The 18,428-nt window shown below is 41.5% G+C and overlaps 1 protein-coding gene across 1 annotated transcript in view; it reads left to right on the forward strand.

The window, feature by feature from the left end:
• RSPO3 (R-spondin 3) overlaps window positions 1-18,428 on the forward strand; it is a 130,889-nt gene that overhangs the window by 65,719 nt on the left and 46,742 nt on the right. Inside the window, exons 2-4 of the mRNA XM_073575768.1 lie at window positions 11,039-11,230; window positions 14,980-15,126; window positions 17,698-17,887. Of these exons, the coding sequence (XP_073431869.1) occupies window positions 11,039-11,230; window positions 14,980-15,126; window positions 17,698-17,887 (529 nt within the window). The remainder of the gene's footprint in view (window positions 1-11,038; window positions 11,231-14,979; window positions 15,127-17,697; window positions 17,888-18,428) is intronic.

Here is an 18,428-nt window from a genome sequence, read left to right on the forward strand (position 1 = left end):
AGGGGTACTTCACACTAAGCGAGATCACTAACGAGATCGCTGATGCGTCACCGTCAGCGACCGGCCCCCCTGTCGGGTATCGCTGATCGTGCAGGAATGTCCTAGGCCATATTTTGATCGTTTGTCTCCCGCTGGGCAGCACACACCGCTGCGTGTGGCAGCAGGAGACCAACGATCAGCGAGCTCCCAGCGCTGTAAGCAGACGCCGGGAGCTGGTATCCAAAGTAAATAGCGGGTAACTAAGCGCGCGCGTCCCTTAGTTACCCGCTGTGTACCCTGGATACCAGCGTGCTCACGCTGGAAGCTGGTATTCAAGGTAAACAGCGGGTAACTAAGCGCCGCATGCTTAGTTACCCACTGTTTACCTTGGATACTAGCTCCCAGCGTGAACACGCTGGTATCCAGGGTACACAGCGGGTAACTAAGGGACGCGCGCGCTTAGTTACCCGCTATTTACTCTGGTTACCAGCGTCCTCGCTGGTCCTGATCGCTGGTGAGTCTGCCTGTTTGAGAGCTCACCAGCGATCATGTAGCGATGCACCAGCGATCCTGACCAGGTCGTATCGTTGTCGAGATCGCTGGTGCGTCGTTTAGTGTAACGGAACCCTAAGACCGATAGCTTTTTTATTTTTTCAACAACAAAAAAAACCTTTAAATTTAGTTCCGCCGTAACTGTACAAACCTTCAGATTAAAGTTCAAATGCAATTTTTACTGCACTGTTAATGCTCTAAAAATAAAACTCAAATAATGGAATTACTGTTCTCTTTCAGAAAAACTCCACAAAGATTTGTTTCTGGTTTTCGCATTACAAGGGAAATTAAATAATAGCATTAAAAATTACAACAAAAACAAGCCTTTATACAGCTATGTTGACAAAAAATAAATTTAAAAAAAGTTATGGCTCTTGGAAGGAAATTAAAAAAAAAAATAAAAAATAAAAAAAAAAAGTCTGTGGCTGGAAGGGATTAACTATTATAGCTCTGGTAGCAATGTACGAAACATTTACTAAACCATCTGTGTTTTAGTCATTGCAACACAGTACATCATTTTAAATTATTACTAAACTATATCCATGAGGACATTCTTCAGCATGTGGTGATTTCTCTGTGAGGCCCTTCCATTACCTTTCTTTTAATCTACACCTGACATGAGGCGCTATAGTGCAGAGGTGAACGCTGGAAGTTTTTCAGTACTTTACTCAATTTGTCAGTGGTGTCTTTCCACCCTATTAAAATATAACATATGTTCCATGAGCGTAGCAAAAGTTAGAATATCAATGTGAAAATGACAACTTTGCTACGCAAACTTCCGTAGTTGATACTATCAACTTGATAGATACTAATCCTTTGTAAAATAAATATATGCCTTCTATGTACATTTGGATACCCAAGATGGTAAATTGAATGGAAGAGATTAACCTAACATTCTCATTGAATCTCATTTGTTAAAAAGAAAGGTAAATATTTCAAAGTGTACCAAAAAGTGACTATTCCATAAATAATTCTTCATAAGTCTAACAGGATGTCTTTCATATTCTCTGCACCAAACTACTGCAGCACCATAAACAGGAGCAAGTGTAATATGCGTACATCTGTCTACATGTCCATAGCCCTAATATCAAATGATGAAATTTCACTGCCCACTCCAAAAGTTCAATATAAGTTTTTTCAATTCTTGCTTATATCAAGTGCACATAGCAGACAAAAATGAGTATAAAGTGCAAGTGAAAAAAGCGAACTAACGTTGCAACCCGATCCCGGCCTTGTTCACATAGCCGCTCTGGAGAAGGCAATAAACAGACTATCAGTCCACATACACACATGGTCAAAATTGTTAGTACCCCTCGTTTAATGACAGAAAAACCCACAATGGTCACAGAAATAACTTGAATCTGACAAAAGTAATAATAAATAAAAAATCTATGAAAACGAAGGAATGAAAGTCAGACATTGCTTTTCAACAATGCTTCTACAGAAATTTAAAAAAATAAAATTCATGAAATAGGCCTGGACAGAAATGATGGTACCCTTAACTTAATATTTTGTTGCACAACCTTATGAGGCAATTACTGCAATCAAACGATTCCTGTAACTGTCAATGAGACTTCTGCACCTCTCAACAGGTACTTTGGCCCACTCCTCAAGAGGAAATTGCTCCAGTTGTCTCGTGTTTGAAGGTTGCCTTTTCCAGATGGCATGTTTCAGCTCTTTCCAAAGATGTTCAGTAGGATTTGGGTCAGGGCTCATAGAAGGCCACTTCAGAATAGTCCAATATTTTCCTCTTAAGGGGGTTTTACACATAGCAATATCGCTAGCAATACGCTAAAGCGTCACCGATTTTGTGACGCAACAGCGATATTGCTAGCGATATCGCTATGTGTGATACTTACCTCCAACTGGCTCCCCCGCTGTCTGTCGCTGATCGCGCGAGATCATGCAGGTCCATTTCTCGTCGGGCGCTTCCTGCTGGCGCCGACGAGTGACGCATGGACGCGGACAGAGGACGTCATGGTCGCCGCGTCTGAAAGGTAAGTAACGACCACTGCTGCATTGCTGCGTCACTAGTGTAATCTGCCTGTTTGGCAGCTCACTAGTGACCATTTAGCGATGCACCAGCAATCCTAACCGGGTCATATCGTGGTCGGGATCGCTGGTGCATCACTAAATGTAAAGGGACCTTTAGCCATTCTTGGGTGTTTTTAGCTGTGCGTTTAGGGTCATTATCCTGTTGCAAGACTCATGAGCTGCGACTAAGACCAAGCTTTCTGACACTGGACAGCACATTTCTCTCTAGAATCCCTTGATAGTTTTGAGATTTCTTTGTACCCTGCACAGATTTTAGACACCCTGTGCCAAATGCAGCAAAGCAGCCCCAGAACATAACAGAGCCTCCTCCATGTTTCACAGTAGGGTCAATGTTCTTTTCTTGATATGCTTCAATTTTCTGTCTGAGAACATAGAGCTGATGTGCTTTGCCAAAAAGTTCCATTTTTGTCACATCTGTCCATAGGACATTCTCCCAGAAGCTTTGTGGCTTGTCAACATGTAGTTTGGCAAATTCCAGTCTGGCCTTTTTATGATTTTTTTCAACAATGGTGTCCTCCTTGGTCGTCTCCCATGAAGTCTACTTTGGCTCATACAATGACGGATGGTGCAATCTGACACTGATGTTCCTTGAGTTCGAGGTTCACCTTTAATCTGTTTAGAAGATTTTCTGGGCTCTTTTGTTACTCTTGTTTATTATCAGTCTCTTTGATTTATCATCAATTTTCCTCCTGTGGCCACATCCAGGGAGGTTGGCAACAGTCCCATGGATCTTAAATTTCTGAATAATATTTGCAACTGTAGTCACAGGAACATCAAGCAGCTTGGAGATGGTCATATAACTTTTACCTTTAGCATGTTTGTCTATAATTTTCTTTCTTATCTCCTGAGACAACTCTTTCCTTTGCTTCCTCTGGTCCATGCTGAGTGTGATACACACCATGTCTCCAAAGAGCACATTGAGTATCTGTAGTCATATATACAGGCCCACTCACTGATTCCAAGATTGTAGACACGTGTGATGCTAATTAGTGGACACACCTTGATTTAACATTTCCCTTTTGTTACATTATTTTCAGGGGTACCATTATTTCTGTCCAGGCCTATTTCATGAGTTTTATTTTTTTTTAAATTCTGTGGAAGCATGGTGGAAAAGCAATGTCTGACTTTCATTTGTTCATTTTCATAGATTTTTTTTATTTATTCACTTTTGTCAGGTTGAAGTTATTTCTGTGACCATTGTGGGTTTTTCTGTAATTAAATGAGGGGTACCAACAATTTTGACCATGTGTGTATATAGACAAAATATTACAAAATTACAATATATACAAATTTGAAAACACCCAGAAAGGGATTTTAGAAACATACATGAGGATAACAGCAAATATCGCATTGTATGAATCACAAAGTTGTGAAAAAAATGAGAATTCAGGTAGACGTACTGTATATATTTTTTCTCTATTGTCCATTGATCACAATACTGGTATAAAATAGTTTGGCTTTTTTTTACACAAAAAGGCAATTGCGCTGATTATAATGGAACAAGTCATTGCAGGGACCCCTAGTATTGAGGGAATGGAGGCGAGGAAAACAAAAACAGGGAGAAAATGTGAGGGAAAAAAGAGGAAGCAATAGGTATGGTGGAGGAAGGTTACGGGGAAATTGAACACACCCGGATATAGAGAGTTAGTGGATGCGATGCTGAAAATCCCAGAAGGGATGAGTGTATGAGTATATCCTGAGAGATAAAACAGGGAATAAGAAGCTATTGGGCGTCTGTATGGTGGACGATGCTGTCCCATAGTAACTTACCCTAGCTACAATGTCTGTATAAGTGCTTCTCTGGTGTGCGTGCCTTTAGGTGTGGATCGCCGGCCACTTATCTGGCAGGAAGCACAGGGGCACATGACCATATGTGGGTGGGTACATGGTGATGGCTGTTTCACATGCTGTTCATAGATAGTGTTATGTAGGGTGGCATGAAGGTGTAGTGGAGGTGGGGTGAAGGCGGCTCTGTGAGTTCCATGCATCCTGTGGGTGGATCCAGTTGAGAACAGAGTGTGAGAGCAGGAAAAGCAGGAGTCATGTGATATCGAGTCGTGCACCACATGACCCGCTATTATGGAAATAGGAGAGCTAATGGAAGGTTTATGGTGGTAGGGCGGCATGGGAGGTAGGGTGGAAGCACCATCACAAGATGAACGTGTCATGGGGCCTGGCTGTCTGAGCACACAGCACGGCTGTGCCTGGTGTGCATCAATATGAGGAGCTAAAGTGGAATTGCTCTGTGCACACCAATTTTCCATTACTGCATAGTCCTAATATAACAGAATGGGAATTTTGGACATACTGTACTATGACAACTGGTACAAAATATACTGAAATTTACCGATTTTAATGAGAACCTGTCAGCACGATTATGTAATATATAGTAAAGCCGTGACATGGTATGGTGCTATAACACTAATTAAATTGATTCCTTTGGTGAAGAAATTTGCTTTGTTGTTGTGCTTTTTGTGTTGTTGTGAAGTTTTCTACTAATTAAATTTCTGTGTACAAGGGCCGAACTGTACACTGGGTCTACTCCTCCCTGGCTGTGATTTCCCGGCAGTTCCACCTGCCTCCGGTCTGTGGAGGAGAAAACCCAGTGTACAGTCTGGCCCCTGTGCACCAAAATCTAATAAGCAGAAATTTTCAAATGGTGATTAAAGAAGAACCACAATGCATATTTCTTCAAAGGCATCAATTAAATCTGATACAATAGATTACAAAAGCCAAATATATGTATATTTTACACACACACGTTAAACTAAAACTCAACATTTTTGTTATATTGCATGGTAGACGATAAAAAAACAAAGTCAAATTTTTGCCTTTTTCTCTGGTTCCTTACTAATGAAAAAAAAACACACATTTGAAAAATTATTAAGTACTCCCAAAAATATACTAAAAAAAATGTAAAAATACAAGTCGTGCCACAAAAGACGAGCCACATATGGTTGTGTGCACTGGAAAATTGAACTATGGCTCATCAAGCAAAAAATAAAAAGAAGGGATTCAGTAACAGTAGGGGTCGCCCTCCCAGGGCCGTGGGGTATTTGGTACCGGGCCGGTGCCAGGGGGAATGTGTCACAGCAGCGGTGACCCGGTCCATGGCCCTGGGCGCCCAAGTAATGGGAGAAATGTAGTTAATGGAATAGAATAGTTTGTGGCGCCATCTGTGGTGCTCGGCAAGGGAGGTGTTAAGCCGACGCTGCAGACAGATCCTCTGGGACAGATGGTATGGTGCAGCAGTGATGGTATAGCCCTCCACAGGCAGGGAGAATGTCCCAGGGCAGTGTAATGGTGATGGTTATGGAAAGGCGCAGGCAGTGTAAAAGATGGTACCCAGATGTAGCGGTGCTGAGCGGCTTGGCGCAAGAATGAATGGAGGACACCGAAGCTTGCAGTTCCAAAGCTTTACTCACAGTCTGCGGTACACAAGGGTGCCTGCCTCCGGGCCGTGTCCTCCAGGTCAGAGACTCAGCCAACCTCCAGGTCAGATGGAAATCTCCTCTCCAACACTCCGCCAACATGTACCTTTCCTGAACGACTCCTCTATTGTGCCTTAAAGTGTGAAGAGCTCCAGTACCGTGGTACTCTGGAGTTCCTCCTGTCAGATGTTCCCAAGAACTCTACTCGTATGGCAGACAGCTGTAGCCTGCTTCGGGGACTCTCTACTCCTGAGTCCCGGCTCTCTATCCGTGTTGCTGTTGTGCCCCAAGTCTTATATGGGAGTAGTACATTTACAGCCTACTACTCCACCGGTGTCTGCTGCAGAACCATAAGTGTCCATACAACCTCGGGGACTGGGCCCCGGCCTTGCACTGAGAACCTATAGGCAGGGTTCCTCTTCCAACCCACGTCCTCTCTGTTCTCCTTACTCCTTCGTTCCGTACTGATCTTTCTCTCTCTCTTATGAAAGCTTAGATTGCAGTTCTATGTCTTTCTCCTTCTTTTCCCCTTCCCATGCCAGCTGGCTCAGATCACTGTGGCAGCTGCAGCACTCCTTCCTCCATCCCTTCTTCCAGGGATCCTCACTCCTGTCTGAGTGACTTCTTACCCGCCTGACCTTCTGCTAGACTGAACCTCTAATCCTACACTTTCCCACTCTTTTATATATCTAAACTCCACCCTCCTCCCAGCACATCCAGTGTTCCAAGCAGGGAACCACCAAAGGTGCTCCGCTACTCTCTAAGCACTGAGCCACAATGTGGTTGTGCAGAACTACCCTGCTGTGTAGGGTGCGAGTGTTGGAGGGTGGACAGGAGTTCACACCTTACCTGGATGGTGGGGCACTACACCTTAGGAGAAGGTGCAGTACCTCTATGGCGACTGAGCCTCAGGGGTGCCACAAGTACGTAACCCAGATTTAATATACACATGTTCAGTATATTGTGACTTCATATAGTATTCTTAGTGATCAGAAAGTAAGATAGAATTTGAGAAATAAAGCTATAAAAGACTTATAAATCATTTCCACTAACTATAAGTAATGTTCCTTTTTTCCCCTTGATAAATGCACTTTAGATTACATAAGCTGTCACCTTTTTTCACTAACTTTCAGTATGTGATAACGCTAAATTCTCAAGCAATCCTTTTACAAACTGTTATCTTTTTGGTGTCATCAATCAATTCTGCATGGTATATGTTGGGAATGTGAATGATGCACAGTGACAATTTTATCACAGTTTTCTTTTTCACTCTAATGAGGCATAGACAAAGTTTTTTGGAAATACCCCATTGCAATTTGCTTGTAACCACAAGCTTTCTCTGCTGAATGTGAACTTGTTAGTGGTTTACATTCCTTAGTAGATCACATTCCTCTATATATTTGGATTTTGGAGATAAATATATATTAGTTGGAAAGATAGATACGGGATAGATTGAATTAGATAAACAAATGGAGGTAGCAATCCATAAAATAAAGTGCAAACTTATTGGACTTTATTGGTTCATAGTGTGATCCTTTCTCTAGCAGCACAATAGTAACATAGTAACATAGTCAGCAAGGCTGAAAAAAGACATTTGTCCATCCAGTTCAGCTTATATTCTATCAGAATAAATCCCCAGATCTACATCCTTCTAAAGAACCTAATCACTGTAAGGGTATGTGCAAACGCTGCGGATTGTGGTGCGGATTTGGCAGCGCGGATTTTGTAAAATCCGCAGGTAAATCTGCAGGTCAAAAGACCTATGGTTTTACCTGCGGATTGCTCTGCGGTTCTGCCCTGCAGTTTTTTATCTCCTCAATTGAGGAGATGGCAAACCGCAGCGGAATCCGCAGAAAGAATTGACATGTCAATTCTTTCTGTGGATTGAAAACCGCAGCAAAACCGCGCAGAAAAATCCGCACCGTCTGCACTGCGGTTTTCATTTGCCGTAGGCTATAAAGGTACTGTACACCGCAGCAAAAACTTCTGCGGAACCGCAGCAGAATCCGCAGCGTGTGCACACACCCTTAGATACAATATTGTTACACTCCAGGATGACATCTAGGCCTCTCGAGCCCCTCGACTGAGTTTGCCATCACCACCTCCTCAGGCAAGGAATTTCAGATTCTCACTGCCCTAACAGTAAAGAATCCTCTTCTATGTTGATGGAAAAAAAAAACCTTCTCTCTTCCAGAGGCAGAGAATGCCCTCTTGTGACCATCACCTTCCTTGGTATAAACAGATTCTTGGAGAGATATTTGTATTTTCCCCTTTATACTTATATATGGTTATTAGATCGCCCCTCAGTTGTCTTTTTTCTAGACTAAATAATCCTAATTTTGCTAATCTCTCTGGGTATTGTAGTTCCCCATCCCCTTTATTAATTTTGTTGCCTTTTTACTCGCTCTAGTTCCATTATGTCCTTCCTGAGTACAGGTGCCCAAAACTGTACACAGTACTCCATGTGCGGTCTAACCAGGGATTTGTACAGAGGCAGTATAATGCTCTCATCATGTGTATCCAGATCTCTTTAAATGCAGCTGCTGCACAAACGTTCCACATACTTATATTTAAAAGTGATTGAATCACAAACATGATTATACATCATTAGCATAATAGTCAAAATACATGAACACAGTTTAACAATGTAAAATACAGCTTGTGAATAAACTAACATATTTCATAATTATAGACATATTAAAAATATTATAAAGATACTAATGAGCATAAATAATTAGGATACTTGGCTCACTTTCTCTGTTATAATTATGTTGACGCCGAGTTAAGAGTTCAAAAATTCCCATTGTGAATGTCCATATTGCTAAACTGATAGAAGTGGAAGAGAAGAGAGGTCTGAAAATATATCACAAAAGTGAGTACACCACTCACATCTTTGTAAATATTTTATTATATCTTTTCGTGGGACAAAACAGAAGAAATTACACTTTGACACAATGTAAAGTAGTCAGTGAACTGTTTGTATAACAGTGTAATTTTGGTATGCCCTCTAAATAACCCAATACACATACATTAATCTCTAAACCACTAACAAAAGTGAGTACACCCCTAAGTGAACATGGTCAAATTGTACCCAATTAGCCATTTTCTTTCCTCTGTCATGTGACTCATTAGTATTACAAAGTCTCAAGTGTGAATGGGGAGTAGGTGTGGTAAATTTGGTATTATTGCTCTCACACTCTCTCATACTGGTCACTGGAAGTTCAACATGGCACCTCATGGCAAAGAACTCTTTGAGGATCTGAAAAAAATAATTGTTACTCTACATAAATATGGCCTGGGATATAAGATGTTTGCTCCCTGAAACTGAGCTGCAAAACGGTGGCCAAGACGATACAGTGGTTTAACAAGATAGATCCCACTCAGAGCAGGCCTCGCCAAGATCGACCAAAGAAGTTGAGTGCACGTGTTCAGTGTCATATCCAGAGGTTGTCTTTTCAGAATAGACATATGAGTGCTGACAGCAATGCTGCAGAGGTTAAAGGGGTGGGGGTGAGCCTGACATTGCTCAGACTATACACCACACACTGCATCAAATTGACCTGTATGGCTGTCGTCCCAGAAGGAAGCCTCTTCTATAGTAAAGATTATATACAAGACAGAATGCAAACACTTTGCTGAAGACAAGCAGACTAAGAACATGGATTACTGGACTCATATTTTGTGGTTTGATGAGACCAAGATAAACTTATTTGGTTCAGATGGTGTCAAGCGTGGCATCCACCATGTGAGGAGTACAAAGACAAGTGTGTTTTGCCTACAGTCAAGCATGGCGAAAAATAACTTGATCCCAAGTACAGAATACATATTCTCTATGGCAATAAATCCTGGTGTGATCCCAGGATATAAATGGGGAATAATTCCGTATGGAGCTCCCAAATAACTGGAACACACAAGAAAAAATGGAGCAAAAAATCCATAAATATAACAAGAACTAGGTATAAATCTTGCTTTATTGGTACAAAAAAGTGTTAAAAAGACATCTTCACACAGTATTGCAAACTGAGACACAGACATAAGACACAGGTCAGAATTCACCAAAGTTGGAATACAGCGTGCTGCCAAAACCTGGGCACCCAGCATCGGAGTAAGACTAAAATTGCCCTAAGGGCCCCACATATGAATCCAAAAATATTTTTGTGTCTCCAAAATGACAGTCACTTAGTAACCCCAACACATGGGAGGAGTCTCGTGGGATCCAAACCCTCTCTCTTACTCAGTGTCCCCATACATACAATTTAGGAATAGCCCTTAATGTATCCTGCAGAAGTGTGGCCATATCTAGTACCGAAAAGGTAAAGGGGAGTGGAGAGGGATTTTAGCCATTACCCGTGCTAGTGTCCATTGGCAAGCGTGTACCCCTACGCGCGTTTCACGATAGCTTCAGGACCCCCCGAGAGATATAGAGATATAGAAATAAGAAAGATGGACAGTTTATAATTATATTTGTAATTGTTTCATTGCATTTCTGTAATATCTTATCACTGGCGACAATGCATTGTAATCTGGCACTAGATGCACAGTTTCACAAACTCTGCTTTCTGTCAAAACTTAAATGTATGTTCGTTACAGTGAAAATATGATAACACAGACTCCAATTATTTATTTTATTGTATGGTTACGCCCAGGATAGCTTATAGAACACCAAGTTAGCCTTTTGTCTGCATGACCAGACCTGTATGACTCTGCACTGAGTACCTATGCAGTACCATAGACATTTAGTGTGGCATCATGCAGGTGGTTTGGCACCCAGGGTATGGTAAACAATGGAACACCTACTATATGAATAATTAAGATTAAGCTATCTACTAGATGGAAAGCACAAGAGGCCCATATATTGCTATGGGTGACTCTACGCAGATCCATAAAAATACATTTATAATGGTCAAATATATATTTTTTTTTAGAATTAAATTTTTCGTTTTAATTGTGCAAAATTATTTTTTTTTTTAAGTAAAAGGTTACTAAAAGTATTTTTTTTTCATATCTTCTATGTCTTTCAGTGCATCCTAATATCAGCCAGAATTGCCAAGGTGGATGTGCCACATGCTCGGATTACAATGGCTGCATGACATGTAAACCAAGACTGTTTTTCGCTCTTGTAAGAAATGGTATGAAGCAAGTTGGTGTTTGTCTTCCCTCATGTCCAACTGGTTACTATGGGATACGTTCTCCAGGAATTAGCGAGTGCAAAAGTAAGTCAAATGCAAATATTTCAATGTTGTCCACAATTGCACATATAATATGTACTATAACTTTACTCTGCTATTAGCTACTTTGTGAACAGAATGAAATAAACCAAATGCAAAAGCAGCAGTGTGCGGCTAATTATTTCCCACTAGCTGCTGGCCCGATTCTAAAGCATCGGGTACTCTAGAATATGGCCAGAGGCAGACTAAAATAAAAAATGTGATATACTTATGTGGCGCCCCTGAGGCTTCAGTCATCACAGACATACTGCACCTTCTCCTAAGGTGTGGTGCCCCACCATCCAGGTAGGCTGGGAACTCCTTTCCGCATTCCAACACCTGCACCCCACACACAGGATAGTTCAGCAGGGACCCATCCATGCCTTATGCTGGAAAGGTCATAGGGTGCCTTTTGTGGTCCCTGGCTTCGTAACACGAGAGGTGCTGGGGAGGCGGGTGGAGTTAGATATAAAAGAGTGGGAAGAGTGAGTTAGTAGTTAGTTGGTTAGAGGAGAGAGAAGAGAGAAGATGGGTGTCTGAGGGACGTGCTGCAGCAGGTCCCAGTGATCTGGGCTGCTGGCACGAGAAAGACCAGAGAAAGAGACTGTAGTAGTGACGGTAGTAGTGGCGTGCGTCGTGCTAATTGCGGACTGCGCCTGCGTACTGCGCCTGTTGCTGATTGGTTGCGGCCTGGCAGGGGCCTGGCGGCCGTGTCCAATCAGCGCAGCAGGATTTCGGTTACAGACAGACATGATAAGGCGTTTATATATATATAGATTCTATTTAATTAACAGGGTCAGCAACTTTAAAGTGTATGGTGAGAAATGGTTTTAAAAAAATGCATATCTGCAACTTCGAAACCAGAGCACAAAAAATTAACATATTACTGTGAAGAACTTCCACTTCACTTAGCCAGTCTTCAACCTCCTTAGGACGGGACTACCATATGTCAGATGGAGGTGTATATGACCTTCCATGTCATTCAACTTCCTTTATAGTAACACACTGAGCACAAATACCTACAGACACCATGGAGGAGGTTGAGTGACATGTCTAGTTACATGCACCTTCATAATAATGGCAGCGCAGTCATTGCAGGACATCGGGCAACACTGATGATCCAGTGTGCTTTATGAGTAGCGAAAAAAAAGACACAACCACAAAAATAGTCTATGCATTACTAAAATCCATTAGCTATTAAAAAATAGAAAACCCCTTTAAAGCTGGTGACCAAGTTTCACAAAACTACATACAATATATGTGTAATTTCCTTTTTCGTGTCATTTCTTTTTTCACAAAAATGAAAAGAACAGACATCGGAGCACAAAAAATGAAGAGTCATTACAAATAAATTTTAACTAGCAAATCACAATAGTTTTTCCTAGGTAGCTAATCACTAAAAAATAATATGCCTGATGTCTTGTTAATAGGACAGACATGTCTTAGCATGGTATTAGGACAGGTGACTAAGCATGTGCAGTAAAAGCTGCTCCTAAGTCTCTTTATGTGTAAATATATGTGCTTCTAGATATTCTATCCTAGTACTAAAGATGCTAGTGGTGCTGACTGAGGTAAAAGGAAGAAGCTCACATTTCTTACCTCAGCACCCTTTATCTTTCCAGTATTTAGTGAGGACAGCAGTTGTGTACCCTGTTTTTCTGATCTAATACTGGAGATGCCAGAGGTGCTGAGGTAAGAAGAGGCTGCTCACACTGCTGTTCACTCTATACTTCTGATCTCACACTGGAGATAACCTTTATTTGCTGATATTAAAATTATCTTCAGACAAATAGAAACAGTGACACAAAAACCATAACAATAAAGTGCTCGTGCATACCAGTGCTCAATTAAAAAATTGGTTTGGTCTAATCAATAGACGTTTTCCCACAGCAGATTCATCATGGACAGGAGCAGGATATATGATCCATTGACTTTATTTGGGAGGGAAGGAGATTTTTCTATTCTTTCCTGTCATGCCCTTGCAATGCTTCCATCCTCACAAGGACAGTCCCCAAGTAAGCGCTACTATGGGATGCCCACCCATGTGTTTGAATGAAAAAGGACTCTCTTAGCTATACTCCCCAAAGTACCATGAGGGTTAAAAAGTAGTGGTTTTAACAAATCACTATAGCTGATTTCATCCTAATACTGGAGATACCAGAGGTGTGGAGGTAAGAAGAGGCTGCTCATACTGCTGTCCACCCTGTACTTCTAATCTAATACTTGAGATACCAGAGGTGTGGAGGTAAGAAGAGGCTCCTCACACTGATGTCTACCCTATATTTCTGATCTAATACTGGAGATACTAGAGGTACTGACATAAAAGGAGGAAGCTTCCACTGTCCTCATCTAATACTAGAGGTACCAGGGATGCTGAGGTAAGAGGAGGCCATTTACACTGCAATCCACCCTGTCTTTCTGAATGACAGTTCATGAGATAGGTATCTCAAGGTCTTGACAGTAGAGCATCCTACTGCAAACAATAATGGGCAACAGTCTTAACATTTTAGGAAAGGTTTCAGTGTAACAAGGTTATTTTAATTCTCTAGTGATTACGGTACCTACATAGTTAGGATTATAGTTTGCTAGTTAAAAGTGTATTTTTTATTTTAATTACATTTGTTTTATTTTTTTTTTCTATTCAAACACAACTCCTTTTAAAGGGAATCTGACAGGTGATGCATGCTTCCCAAAGAATGAGCAGCATATATCAGCCACTGGCTGTACGATCACAGCCAGCTATGTTTGACTCTGAAATGCTGCATGAATGCAGGCAGAGACTTGTCAGTCACTATTAGTGTGTGGGGAGAAGCAGCCAGGGATGCTACTGCACGACTAGTGCACAGTGTGGCTCAGTCCCCAGCAGCTATTACAAGTATGCTTTTCTCAGAAATGCCATAGCGTTTAGGGCCTTTTACACATAGAGATATCGCTAAAGTGTCACCGATTTTGGACGCAACAGCGATATCGCTAGCAATCTCGCTACATGTGACACTTACCTCCGACCGGCCCCCCTGCTGGATATCGCTGATCGAGCTCGAACGTCCTGGGCAGTGTTCTTCTCGCTGGAGTCCCGCTGGCGCCGATGAGCGATGCATGGAATCAGGCGGAAGACGTCATCATCGCTGCTGTCTGACAGGTAAGTAACAGCCGCCGAGCATCGCTGCGTCGCTGGTGAGATCTGCCTGTTTGGCATCTCACTAGTGACCATTTGGCAATGCACCAGCAATCCTGACCGGATCGTATCGTTGTCGGGATCGCTGGTGCATCGCTAAATGTAATGGGACCTTTTCGGAGACAAAAATACATGTCTGTGATTGTACAGTCATTGGCTGATACACGCTGCCCAGGGTTTGCACAGCATGTATCACCTGTTGGGTTCCATTTAAACTCATAAAAAGTGTTATTACTATAGTCACAAATGTATATAAGTGTTTTATGTTGAAAAAACCCCAAATCGCAACTCTAAAGCACCAGCAGATAACTACAATACCAAAAAGATTACATAATGTGTTCTCTTTGGGAACAAAGGCTAAAACCACTGCCAGACTCATCTGACAGTGGCTTATTTGCCTGCATAAAAAAGGGTCTTTATTGTAAGGCCTTGTACACAACACATTGTCAACCAATCTCAGAGAGTTTGGAAGACATATCTAATTGGGGTCTTAATGGTATATTTGTCTTACGAGTATGAATGATTGTTTCTTAGCTTGAAGCTCTCCATATTGACTGACAGGTCTTTTCTGTGCTTTCAGGATGTAAATCTGACTGTGAAACATGCTTCCACAAAAGCTTCTGCACAAAATGTAAAGGTGGATTTTACTTGCACAGTGGGAAATGTCTTGACACATGTCCAGATGGGTTTGAGAACAATAACCACAGCATGGAATGCAGTACTATTGGTAGGTAGTATCTACTATTTCTACTAAATCTATCTGCCTTTAATAAAATAGAGTCAGCATTTCTGGTTTACCACACAGTTTGGGTTTTCAAGCTGGAAAAATAAAGGGGAGGGAGTTTACAAATCAGTTAGATCATGAAGAAAAGTTCGGAAATATGAATCTTCAGACTGACTGCGCCTTGATTAAGATGGTAAAGATGTTGAGCAAAACGCTACAGAGTTTATGTAAATTATGTTTTTGTAAGGATGTATAAACTTGGCAATTTGCTATAGAACTCCCACCACGTGAACCATTCAGATTTTGTTAGCAGAAAGTTATTTTCTATAAGTCATTTTTCTGTTCCTGTAGTAGTATTTTTAAAGGACATTATGATGTCTCATTTATATGGCTGACTCCTCTGCACTAAGGTTTTGCAGCTCCTTAGCATGAGGTGTCCCATATATATTAGATGGAAGAACAACTTCAGATATGTGGCATCTTATTGAGCATGCCAGAATCATCCATGCAAGAGTGGAAGTCATACATAGGTTAAGAAGTGACTTGATGCACATTGAGAGCAGCTTTATTATGGGTAGATGTAGACATACAGTACATACATATATATCTATATCTCTATAGCACTGAGTGTTTGAGCCCAAAAGATCAATGTAATCATGGCTGAACGTGGAGAACGTTTTCCGCTTCAGGTTTTTACTTCTCTTGCCGATGAGGCTGCTTACGGTATTGACACTAAATATCTTACGTGCACTTGATTCTGTCTGAAGCAGGAAATTATTTGTTTGCAGGTAGCACTTGCAATCTGCACTGAATCATTTGATTTGATGAATGTATGCATACTCTGCTTGAACATAGGTCACTGCATTTTCCTTTGACTCAGCACACATGTAAAGTAAATTAGTCATGTAATCCAGGGTTTGAAATGTTTCTATGCCTAAGCTTATTTTCTTTGGCTGTTTTGGCTCATTTTCAGTAGAACTTCATGACTAGTTCAGAAATGTAGCGTATTCTCCCTCTAACAACATAGCCTCTGTTCATAATTTGATTGCATTGTCTGTTATGATCTATTGCTTGAACCACATTCTGCACCCTTAAGAGTGCCCCTGCTTTGGAGGAATTATAAAAAATATTTTGTGTATTTTCAAAGGTGGACATATCACCAGTACAACCGATCTTGGGGTCTGGAGATGGAGGGGGGCCACCACCACCAGCAACTACTTAAGCTGCATGTGTGTGACGCATATACCGCTGAAATATATTGCGGCCAGCGATCTCGCCTGCTCCCTGCGCAGCAATATATGCCACCGGCCAATCAGGGGCCAGCAACTGACCTTGGTGTGCCTATGACTGGAGGTCCATGGCAATGATGACAAGCGACATGACATTGATGCCGAAGTCAGCTGCTGGCTCCCAAGGAGAGGGGCGGGGGGGCGAATGGTATAATGTATTTTTGTGTTTGTTTCTTTCTGCTGGGCTGGTAATGGGGGTGTCTGATAGACACCTCTCCAAAAATAACACCATGGCTTAATGTCAGCTGTGTTTTTGGACAATTCACAGCTGAGATCAACCTCAAGCCCCATTATCCGGCACTAGGGCATTGGGAAGAGGTAAAGCAAAGCTCCAGAATTGGCACATTTCTTGTGATGTGCAACTTCTGGGGTAGCTGTGGGATGGTATTTTTGAGAAAGGCCAAATAACCAGGGACCTTCCCAGCCTGATGATAATAGACCTCAGCTGTCTGCTTTACCTTTGCTGCTTACAAATATTAATGGGTCACCCCATGTAATTCATTTTTTTTCATTTATTTTCTTATTTAATCATAAAAAGCTGTCCAATAATCTCCACAGATGCAATTTTATAATATGTCTGCAATTATGTCTATATGTCTGTTGGTCTGCCTAAATGTCTGTATGTCTATATCTATTATCAATTATAAAAAACGCTCGTATTGTACACTGCATTTTTACTGCCAAGAGCTAACAATAGGTGCAGAAATTTCTGAATGCAAATACTGAACGTGTGCACATACCTTCAAGGTATTGTAATAATGTCTTTCGTCTTTGTTCACATCTGCAAGATGGTTTCAGTTTATAGCCAATTCCTCATTGCAGTGCTGAACTCATCATACATTGCACTGATGCACAACAACAGTCCTCACTGAATTTTTATGGAGCCTGGCTGGTGATGTTGTAGCTTCCAGTGTTTTGAAGGGAAGAATAGCACTGTATGTGCCATAGAATATAGAATACAGAATACAATGTATATGCCATTATGCCAAAAAAAGTGAAAGTTCCTAGTTCTAGAACAGACTCCCAATGCAAATGTTCACAAAGCTTCAATTTAGATGATTTATTCTAGCAAAATAATCAGGTTTATTGTCAGTCTAAAATAGATGTTATTAGGTGGCACACAGAAAAGCATACTAAATAATTCTAAAGATAATCAGTATCTAGAAATTTATCTTGTTTCACTGTAAACACTAGGATAAATAACGTTCGTAAAATGTATCTACCACCATCATGTATGTCACTGGTATCATTAGTCTGATATTTCCTCCATGTTTTGTTCCTACAGTTCATTGTTCAGTCAGTGAATGGAGTCCGTGGGGCACATGTACAAAGAGGGGAAAGACCTGTGGTTTCAAACGTGGCAATGAAACCAGGACTCGTGAAATACTGCAACACCAGTCTGCACATGGTACCCCATGCCCGCAAACATCAGAGACAAGGAAATGCATAGTGCAGAAAAAGAAATGCTCAGAAAGGTAAGATTCTTCAACTTATCAAGATTCCTAAAAGAGTTTGAAAAATGTGAAGCCAAAAAGAAAGATATTAAGGCATTCTGTACTATAAAGGTCACCATCATTACCCAGTTACTATACAGGGGATAGACTTATGTGTAAAAGCTGTGAAGAGGAACACAGTTTAACGGTGTTATCTCATGATGATTGATTTTTAGAAGAACACAGTTGCCCTGCCTCTCAACTCCATGCTTACTGAAGGGGGGAGGATGCTCCTGAATGATTGACAGTTTAGTCCAGTGGCATTGTTGCACTTCTGGCCCAAATTGTGTAATCTACAAATCTGTAAGCAGGGGCAGCTTTGGGTCTTACGCTGCAAAGGAGCACAGAGGAACTGAACCTGGCTGTACTAAGCGATCCTCCTAACTTCAGTTTAGCACTTATGATATCTGTTGGAAAGAGCTTGTGGAGCGCCCCACCAGGGCCTAGTGGGGTACTCGTACCGGGCCCATTGATCTCAATTGGAGTTGTCACGGAAGCTGTGACCCGGTCCATGGCCCTAGGG

Source organism: Dendrobates tinctorius, unplaced genomic scaffold (assembly GCF_039654945.1).
Source record: "Dendrobates tinctorius isolate UK_male_01 unplaced genomic scaffold, ASM3965494v1 ptg000046l, whole genome shotgun sequence".
NCBI lineage: Eukaryota > Metazoa > Chordata > Amphibia > Anura > Dendrobatidae > Dendrobates > Dendrobates tinctorius.